The 9,938-nt window shown below is 59.0% G+C and overlaps 1 protein-coding gene across 1 annotated transcript in view; it reads right to left on the bottom strand.

Moving 5' to 3' along the window:
- The window catches only part of KCNG4 (potassium voltage-gated channel modifier subfamily G member 4), a 13,437-nt gene that overhangs the window by 734 nt on the left and 2,765 nt on the right, over positions 1-9,938 (bottom strand). The window contains exon 2 of the mRNA XM_006152565.1: positions 17-324. Coding sequence (XP_006152627.1) covers positions 17-324 — 308 coding nt within the window. The remainder of the gene's footprint in view (positions 1-16; positions 325-9,938) is intronic.

Below are 9,938 nucleotides of genomic sequence, written 5' to 3'. Positions count from 1 at the left end.
GAGCGTCTGCAGCCCCAGCGAGTGGCGGGCCAGGCGCATCACGTAGAGGATGCGCAGCGCTCGCAGCACGCGCAGCACCAGGCCCACCTTCTCCAGGTAGGAGCCGCTGCCCAGCCTCTCGCCGTCCTCCTGGGGCTCGTCCGACACTGCGAGCGACACGTAGTACGGAGAGATGGCCAGGATGTCGATGATGTTCAGGGGCCCTTGGAAGAACTGGCACTTGTTCTGGGCCTGGACAAAGCGCAAGCAGAACTCCAGGGAAAACCAGGCCACGCAGATGGTCTCCACCACGAAAATGTAGTAGCACTTGTGAGAGCATTCACCCTGGGGAGGGGCGACAACGGAAAGGAGCGTGGGGACGGGCACGCCACCGGGCTGGATGGGAGGGGCTTCTGTCCATGCCCACCAAGACCTCCTTTTACACAGCTCCCGGTTGTGGGTGGGCACAAGGAGGTCAGCGAGAGCGAGCCCACCCCTCCCGGCCTCCCTTGCAGCTACGCATGGGCAAATAACCCAGTCCTCACCTGCGGGCTGGAACAGAAGTGACTCCAGCTCTGGGGGAGGGAGCCTGTCGGCGTGAGCTCCGGAACATTCGTTCCTCGTCCGTGAGCCGGCCGGCACAGGTAAGCCTGTAACCCAGCTCGGAAGGGCAGATGGACCAGTGCTCCGGGGAGGGGAAGCATCCAGGTGGAAGAATGGGTCTTGGCCAAGAGCTGCCCACTGGCCTGGGTCCCTCACCTTTGGCCCTTCCTTGAGAGACTGCCTTGTGTAAAGCTGTTCTGTCCGGGGCCCTCGCTTTAGCAGCCAGCCTTTACCTTCACTTCCACAGAAGCACCACCTGGTATCACACACTGCTCTGGTGCTGGCATAAGCCGAGACCCACGCTGTGAGCAGGAAGTCACTTTTGGCCCAGATGGGTCACAGTGGTAAAGGGAACGCCTGTAAGTGGCAGAGTCCAGGCTGACCCCAACCCTCCCTCTCAGCCACCATACCCTGCCTTCCAGCCTCATTCAGTCTGCACTGAAGAATGCATCGAAAGCCCAGTCTGCCAGGCCCCGAGCCAGGCTCCAGGGTAGCCAGAGAAGCAGACAGTGTGTCTGGAGACCTGAAAGTGGAGCTGCGGAGAGGACTCTGAGTCCCCGGTGCAGCCCTTGGGCTGTGTGGTCACAGATCATGTGGGGTCTCTGCAGGTTCCAGCTGGGCCCTGTGTCACTCAGGCTCTGGCCTTGGCTCCAGAGTGGCTCCCCGGTCCTTCTGCCCTCCACCGAGGCTGCCACCACAGACTCCTAATCTGCATTTTAAAAAGTAAATTTGCCACAGGCGCATGTGCATGCATGCCCAAGGTCCCGAGAGGAGAAGGGATTGCAGTGTGGCCATCCCCCTGGGGGTAATTTCTCGCTTTCTGTCTCTCTGTCTTCCTGATGAGTGCATGCGCCCTGTAGCAAAAACCTCTCATAAATAAATAAACAAACAAATAAATAAATAAAAATAAATTTGCCAGAGGTAGAGAGAGACAGAGAACGAGAATGAGGGAAAGTGAGGAACACCCCATGGTGAATGGCCATGCCACAATCCCTTCTCCATTTCTCCCTCCTTCAGGATTTTGGGCACACATAGACACGTACCTAATGTGTTTTCAAGCCGCTGGGTCAGGGACTTGAACCTCGCAGTCAGCCATGTGGGATCCAGCCCCCTCAATCACCACCTCGTGGGCTGGCCCTAATGCCCACTTCAGCAAGATTCCCCAGGTGGCTCGCATGCACTCTAGCTCAGGAAGCCCTGGCCTGGCGTGGTTCTCAGCCTTGGCCGCGTGTCAGAATCACCTGAAGCAGGGAGGGTCTTCAGGAAATTCCCACCCCCCAACCCCACCCCGCCAGTCCCGAGAAAGGCTTACCTAATTGCTCTAGGTTCAAGCCTGAGAAGGAGGATTTGTCTGAAGCCCACTGATGGCCCTAAGGGCCAGGACTGAGAACTCGGCCATGAATATTACAGATGTACTAGATGAAGGAACGTATGAATGGCCGGAGTTGGTGGCCTGCATGGAAGGCGAGACGCTGACAACTGCAGTTTTCTTTGGATTAAAATGCTCTGAAGTGGAAAAAGAAATGATTTCCAGTGCCTGGGCCCACAGGAATCCTAAATTGAAACGGGCTTTATGTCTGGCCGCTGGAGAAAGAGAAGTGAGCTAGTCCGCCCCAGACAGCCCAGATGCCATCCCTGGGGCACCTGTCCGTCTGTCCAGGGCTGGAACTTTCTTCGCCGACTTCTGTCTGCTCTGCATAGGGGTGGGAGGCAGCGGAGTGCTGTGAATTGATGGAGGGCAAGAGTGTCTGTGGCCCGGTTCAAGCCCCAGCTCTCCCACTTACTCAGACCATCATGTGTCCCACATCAATCCTCCACTCTGAAGACCGCTGCGATTCAGGGAGATGATGAAGCAGCGGGGGATCCTCAGCTGGAGGCACTCCATACATGGTAGCTGCTTTAATGATGCAGGTGGTCACAGGCACTAGCCCGCCCGGTCAGTATAAGGACAGCAGTACCTTCCTCCCGTTGCTGGGTTTTACAGAAAGCCCAGGACATTCTCCACCGTGCCATAGCTGCTCAGGGCTGGCTTCAGGGTCTGGAGGCCCAGGGGCTTGGGATCCTGATTTCTCAGTTCTGCTATAAACTTGCTGTGTGACCGTACAGTGACCACTACCCTCCTCTGGGCTTCAGTTTCCAAACAAGACGTTGGAATAGAACCAGTGGTCCTCTGAGCTAACTCAGAACTCGGTACCCCAGAACCCCAAGGCTGCTTATCACAAATGCAGGTTCTTAGGCTCCCCACAAATTTGAAACCTCGGGGTGAGTGCTAGGGGGTGTGTTTTGGCGGGCTCCTCCATCCACTCTGAGGCACCAGAAGATTTCCAGACTCTGTAGATTCTCCCTGTAAGAGTTCTTTCTTCCCTGGCGTGCTGGGACTCTTTCAGGTTTAAGAGAGTCTCATAGTTTGGAAATAACTTTCTCGAACCAGGGACCCTACAGCCTGGGAGGGTGACCCCAGAAGCCCAGAAGTTTCTCCTGCTGCCACTGGTGCTGCGTTTGGACATGCAGCCCATGCTCCACCGCTCCTCCCTCCCAGCCTGGGCGGGCCGCCCCGCACTGCAGCAGGCCCACGCTGCTGTCACTCCACCTGCAGCGCTGCTCTGCATCCTTAACCAACTCCCTGGAGCAACGGCTGCACCTGCCGCCTGCCCCGGGCAGTGGGGCTCCACGGGGCCTGCGCTGTGGGAGTGATTCTCAGCCCAGCCAACGTAGAAAGAAGGAAGGAAGGGAGGGAGGAAGAGAAAAGAAGGAAAGAAAAACCTTACTCTTTCTCTCTGAGAAGTGTCTGCTCATATTTTGTAAGGAGGGTGCACAGACCATCCTGGGTTTGCACACCTAGAAAGTCCCAGGTCCTGGGAATGCCCTTGGGCAAATTGGGGTGGTTGGGTGCCAGCAGGGGGTGTGGCTGACTGCAGTTCAAGTCCTGGACCTGGAGGCTTGAAAATCTTGCTGGATGCATGGCGTGTGTGTGTGCCCAAAATCCTAGGAGGAGAACGGAGGAGAGGGGATTGCAGCATGGTCATCCTCTCGGGGGTTGATTTCTCACTTTCCCTCTCATTCAATCTTTCTCTCTTTTTCTCTCTGTCTCTTTCTGGTGAGCACATGTGCCCTATGGCAAACACTTCAAAACAAAACAACTGGGATTATTGGTCACCTTCTTCATGGGCTCGCCACCGTGGGAGTGAGGTGAGCTCCGGCTCCCTGCAATGAACAGGGACATGATTCTGCCCGGAGATGGTGGAGTGGGAGCCCACGCCGGCCGTTGCTGTGGGCGGGGAAAGGCCAAGCCCAGACATGACCAGTCCACACTGCACGGAACTCCTCTGTGTGGAGGACGGCCTGACCGTGAAGGGCCCCAGGAGCGCCCCCGGGGTAATGGGACTATGGTGTGTGGGCAGGAGCGAGTCACGCAGGCTGCCAGTGTGACCATAAGCTGAGATCTGGCATAACGAGTACATGTGCACAATTTTTATGTTGCCGGTGGGTGCAGTCACTCATCGGAGAGGGAGGGAAAGCGAGAAGGTGGCCCCCGTGGGGGCAGTCACGCCACAATCCCTTCTCCCGTCTCCTTTCAGGATTTGGGGCATGTGCACATGCACACCCAGCGTGTTTTTCAAGCCGCCGGGCCCAGGAATTGATCCCGCAGTTGGCCATGTGGGATCCAGCTGCCTTAACCCCACGCCACTGGCTGGCTCTCAATGTATGTGAATTTTACCTGTGAAACTGGAAAAATGAATAGTAATAAGTGCTGCTAATCAGTGATTCGGGGTGGAAGGGAAACCAGATGGTGGGACACCACCGCCAGCCACCGCCGAGTCACGGCGTGTCACTGTTTACTTTGTGAGTGTCTGGGACTTCCCAGAGTGAGAGGCTTAAAGCAAAAACCTTAAAAATCGAAATCACAGTGAGATTCTACTTTAACCCCACCAGGACGCTTAGAGTTATAAAGACGACCATAGTGCTGGCCGGCCTGGGGAAGTCGGAGGCGTCAGGCATGGCCGGTGTGGGTTGCTGCCAGCGTGGCCAGTTTGGGAAACGGCTGGCAGGTCCTCAGACGACTAACCAGAGTTGGCGTATGATCTAGCAACTCCACTCCTGGGCATACGCCTGAGAGAAACGAACACGCGAGCCCACAAACACTTGCACGTAAAATGGCTGCATCAGCGTTATCATCCTAGCCCAAAGCAGAGACAGCGAAGTGTCCATTCACTGAAGACCGGATACAGCAATGCCGTCTATCTGCACAGTGGAATATTACTCAGCCGTAAACAGGAGCGAAGTACCGGTGGATGCTGAACGTGGGTGACTCAGGAGAACGCAAAGTAAAGTGTCAGCAGCCAGTCACAAGACCGCACACCGAATGACCCTGTTTGTAAGAAATATCCAGAAAGAGCAACTCTACAGAGGGTGGTTGTGGGGGCTGGGACAGGGGAGGCTCGGGCGCAAGAGAAGATAGTGGTGACACTGCACAATGCCCCGAATATACTAGAAGCCTCTGAGAGCATGTGTGTGATTATATCTTTATAAACAAGAACGCCAGGTCAGAGTCGGAGCCCGCCCGGTCAGGCTGGGTGGGGCGGTGGGGGCCCTTCAGCCCCGCCGTCTTTCCAGCAGCATCAGAGGGCCTTGCAGGGCGCTGCCCAGGAGAGAGGCAAGCAGGCCCCTCCGTGGGCAAAGACACTGCCCAGGGCAGAGGCAAGCAGGCCTCTCGGCGGGCAAAGACACTGCCCAGGGCAGAAGCAAGCAGGTCTCTCCGCAGGCAAAGACGCTGCCCAGGACAGAGGCGAGCAGGTCTCTCTGCGGTCAAAGCCGCTGCCCAGGGCTCTCTCTAGACAGGCTGCCAGCAGACAGCTGCAGGTGCACGAGGGCGGGAGCTGGAAGCTGCCTGTGGGGTGCTCTGGCCATAGCCTGGCTTTGCGTCTTCCTGTGCAGCTCGGTCCCGCTCTGTCCCTGGGAGCAGTGCCTGCTAGCTCCCCTGGGGAACCTGGCCGGAAGGGACCACTCACTGCTGCCGTGGCCCCTGCCTTCAGTGCTGTCCCTCTCCCTTCCCCCTGGGAAGCCCCATTCCTGCCTCTGCCTGGGCTCAGTCCAGGCTGTGTTCCGGGGCTCCCCTGGGGCCTGGATGTGCTGACTCACTCCTCGGCTTCTTATTTATCCCAGGTGGCCAGTTCTAGCCTTCCTCCACCCACAGTCCCTCCCCCAGCCTCACCCCTGTACAACCCCACCCTCCCAAGCTTCCCTCTTCCCTCCACCCCCCCTACCAGCTGCCTCCCCTTCCCAGTTCTGGGACCAACCGAATGGGGGACCGGCCCTGCCCATGTGACCTGGTGAAGGTGGCTCCCCTCTGTAAGTTAAGTGGGAGGATTGTCACCCTCCATAGCAACTGACACTCAGTGAGACCCTGCTCAGGGGCTGGAGCCACGGTGCCCCGAATCCACCAGGCCTCCTGCCCCATCCTCCCAGCGCCCTGGCCTCTGGGCAGGTGGGGTTAAACTCTTGCTAGAAAGCAGCGGCCAGCTCACAGACCCCTGGGCATGTTTTCTGAGTTTTAGAGGGCTGTGGCAAGGGTTACACTAGGGAACGGGAATGGCCAGGGTCTAGGAAGCCATCGCAGTGGCTGTCCTGCCCAGGGTGACCATGTCTCGTCGTCTCCAGGCTAGTGTCTCCTCAGAGGTTGCTGGAAAAGAGGCCTTAGGGACTCCTGCTCCGCAAACAGGCCCGTGCCCTGGGCCCTCCCTGAGAGACTTGTGAAGGGGTCTCTGGGCATTGGGGCAGGGCTAGGAGCTGGGTTCCCATAGACAGTGGGTGACGGGCAGAGAGAACAGTGTGACCAACACAGAGCAGGAGAGGTGGGCCCCGACCAGGGAGCAGGTGAGATTTCTTTCTGGCAGGGTAAGGGAGGCTCAGCAGAGGGGTAAAACACAAAAATAGCAGGATGAGAAGAATTCGCCAGAGCAATTATTAAATGTCACAGAACACAGAGAAGTGACAGAGGCAGGGCAGGTCTTTGCAAAGCTGATTCATGACCCAAGGAAGAGATGGAAGGGGAGGAGGAGAAGCTGGCTCCGCAGGGCGGGGTGGCAGGGAGGTGGGACTCGCAGCCCCAGGGGGCCGCGCCTGCACCGCACTGGGAGGGCCCCGGAGTCCCACCGGGTCTGTTGAAAACCTCTCCCCTGCACTGGACAGTGGCACAGCAGTAAAATGGGAGGCTCTGCAGGGAAAGGTTCTGGGTTTGCATCTGGGGAGCCAGGGCTGTGTATGGTGGCATGGTTGTGGCATCGAGACCCTGCCAGGGGTGCTGTTTCTCTGTCTCTCTGCCTCTTGCTTATGGAAGAAATAAATAAAAATCTCTCTTGTGTCAGCTCCGCGGCCCAGCACTAACACATTGCTCAAGAGAAGCCGGATCCTGTGTGGCACCACAGTTCGAATCCCAGGCTGGGTCAACCTGACACACGCAAGTGCCCAGGCCCCGCCGGGCTGGAAGTGCAGGAAGCTCGGCACAACCAGAACTGTGGGCTCGTCTGCACGAGCTCTGGCACAAAGAAAGAAAACCTGTCTCTTGCCTTCCCCTCTGCCAACCCCCACTTTAGTGAGACGGCAGTGGACCGCCGAGGCACCAGTACAGGAGCCAGGGGAACCCGGACCCCAAGGAGCCTGCACTGCGCTGCTCCACTCCCACCCCAGCCCCTCCGCGGTGCTGCCATCACGTGCTGAGGGCAGTTTTCACAGCTGTCAGCCAGGCCTGCGGGGCCATCCTCGAAGCCCCAGGCAGTGCTGTGGGCTCCATACAAGGCAGGAGCGCGGAGCGGGGCTGAGGGGCTGGTAGAGAGAGGTTCCTGGGCTTTCTTGCCACTGGGCCCCTGGAGCAGGGCAGACCCTCAGGGACCGCGTGGTGGGCACAGGCGCAAACGGAGGGTGAGGGCACACCGAGGTGGGCGCAGCGGCCGGATGCTGCCGGTCAGGCCGGGAGGGAAGCTGGTGGCCACCACTGAGTGGGGGAAGGTGTAAGCTCAGCCCCAAGGGTGGGCTGCACAGCCTATGGCCACCCGCAGGCACCTGCTAGGTTCTGGCCCAGGCCTCTCACCACCCGCAGCGCAGGTGTGGTTATTGTGCTGTTCCAGGTGAGGAGATAGAGGCGTGGGGGCTTCCAGTGACCTGTCCAAGGGCAAAGCCAGGTAGCAGAGCTGGGACTCACCTGGGACTGGCACACTCGAGATTCAGCCCTTTTCCCCGTCACGCTGCCGTGTGCAGGGGTTGGGTGTCTCGGCAACAGTAAGGAGGAAGAAAGATGCCAGAGAACGGAGAGCAGGGTTTCAGCTGCAGTTGCCAGGGCGGCCAACCGCCCCAGAGTGAGGGCAAGGCCCTTCTGACCAGCAGAGAGGCTGCCAAGGGTGGAGGCCATGAGGAAGGGGTGTGGCGGGAGGGCAGGGAGGACAGTACAGGCCAGGGCATGGCAGAGGCGCTAACGGACCTGGGGATGTGGAAAGAGGACAGCGCCACGTGTCCAGTGGGGCAGGGAGGGCGCTGGGGACCGGGGACCCTGGCCCTTCCTCTTCCAGGTGGGACACTGAAGCCCAGGGAGAAAAGTGCTTGGACAGGGCCTCCCGGTGTACCCAGGAGAGAGCACGGATGAGCTCGTGAGTCCTGCTACTGGGAACGGGTGCCCATCCCATTTCTCAAACCCATCTTGTCCCCTGGGGTTGGGGTCCTTGGACTCTGCTTTTTCAACCATGAAAGTGAGGCAGGCCGGCAGCGGATGGCGGATAGACAGAGGCGGCACAGGACGACGGAGGGCTCCTGGACCACGTAGAGGAAGAACAGGTACACGGCGGAACAGCGACAAGCGTGGAGCACATGCTGCAGGGGAAGCCAGCCACAAAGCCCACACGCCCTGTGATCCATCTGCACGACATGTTACGAACAGCAGGTGGCGACCAGGGGCTGGAGGGGCCGGAAGGGGACTGCATATTGCTATAGGGTTTGGATTTGGAGTGAGCAAAGTTCGGCACCTAGACCGAGGGGTGGCTACCGAACACTGTGAACGTACGAGTCGTCCACTTCCAGATCATTAATTTTATGCCATGTGAATTTCAACTGAATCTTAAATGACAGGGCAGGGGTGCTCAGAATAAACTCCAAGAAGGTGGGGCTTCAGCCTGTCTCGCTTGGGCACCCAGAGGCGCGTGGCAGGCAGTCCGAGCCACTGCTGAATGAACGGGCAGAGGGCTTGACTTCCTGGTACCTCACACCTGGCCAGTGAACAGCGAGGACGGTGACGCTCACTGAGCGGCTCGGGGAGTCAGCACTGTCCCACCATTTCCTGTCACTCCTCGTCCTCACCAGAACCCCTGGGGAAGTGCTAAGGGCACCCCGTCTCCCAGATGAGGACACGGCCAGGTGATCTTCCTGAGACCCGGGGCTGGCGAGGGGTGAGGCCGATTCACGTGCAGAGTACCAGCCTCCACGCCTCCACATTGCAGACCGGCCTCGCCAAGTCAAGCTGCCTCAGCCACGTGAAGCCCTGCCCCGGCGAGGCTGTGGGCTGCGGTGCCAGGGCTGCGTGCTCATCGGCTGCGTGGTGCAGCGTCCGTGACGGGGTGAGCCCCAACCCCAGCTCTGCCGTTACTATAAGTTCAAGAGCACGATCAAGCTCCCCGAGCCTGTCACCGGCTGTGAAGTGGGGGTGGTGGTAATATTCCCCCCCCAAGGCCGCTGCGAAGAGTAAGCTGCCATGGTTCACGTGCCAGCCTCAGGAGGGACACACGAGGTGACGGTGTGCTCTTGTCCCTGCAGGGATGAGCCCCACGGAGGTTCAGAACCCCACGGTCATCCACTTCTCAGAGGGGCTTGGGCCTGGCCCTTCCCGTCCACATGGCCTGCCCCTCCTCCGTCGTAATTTGCAATCCTGACCACTGGCTGTTAACCCCAACTGCCAAGTTTACTCCGAGGGACACTGCCGTGAGCAGTCAGAAAAAGGACACTGGAAATGGCCCTCTCCGAGTTTCCTAACCCTCCACCGCGGTACGTCTCGCCTGCTCCTGGTGGCGTTATGTGGGTGGTATCCCTGGGCGTCTGTCCCCACTCTGTGGCATTGATCAGCTGAGTAGGCACCCAGGGCCCCCCTCCGCCTCACAAGCGTGGTCTGTCCCCGGGAGCAGCGGCCTGTGCTGGCAGCCGCAGCTGGCTGTCAATGGCCACTCTCAGACTGGCGTCCCCTCAGGGCAAGCACGCACCACGGGACACACACGTGGCACACATGTGGTGGAGAGCAGTGGCTTTTTATGTGAATGTAAGCACGGTTTGGGCAACAAAGCCCGCCTGTCCTCAGCCTCCCCGCTGTCAGAAGCGTTACC

The sequence above is a fragment of the Tupaia chinensis genome, unplaced genomic scaffold (assembly GCF_000334495.1).
Source record: "Tupaia chinensis unplaced genomic scaffold, TupChi_1.0 Scaffold000355_1, whole genome shotgun sequence".
NCBI lineage: Eukaryota > Metazoa > Chordata > Mammalia > Scandentia > Tupaiidae > Tupaia > Tupaia belangeri.
The sequence above is the reverse complement of the archived record's forward strand: the minus strand, read 5'-3'. Positions and strand labels throughout refer to the sequence as shown.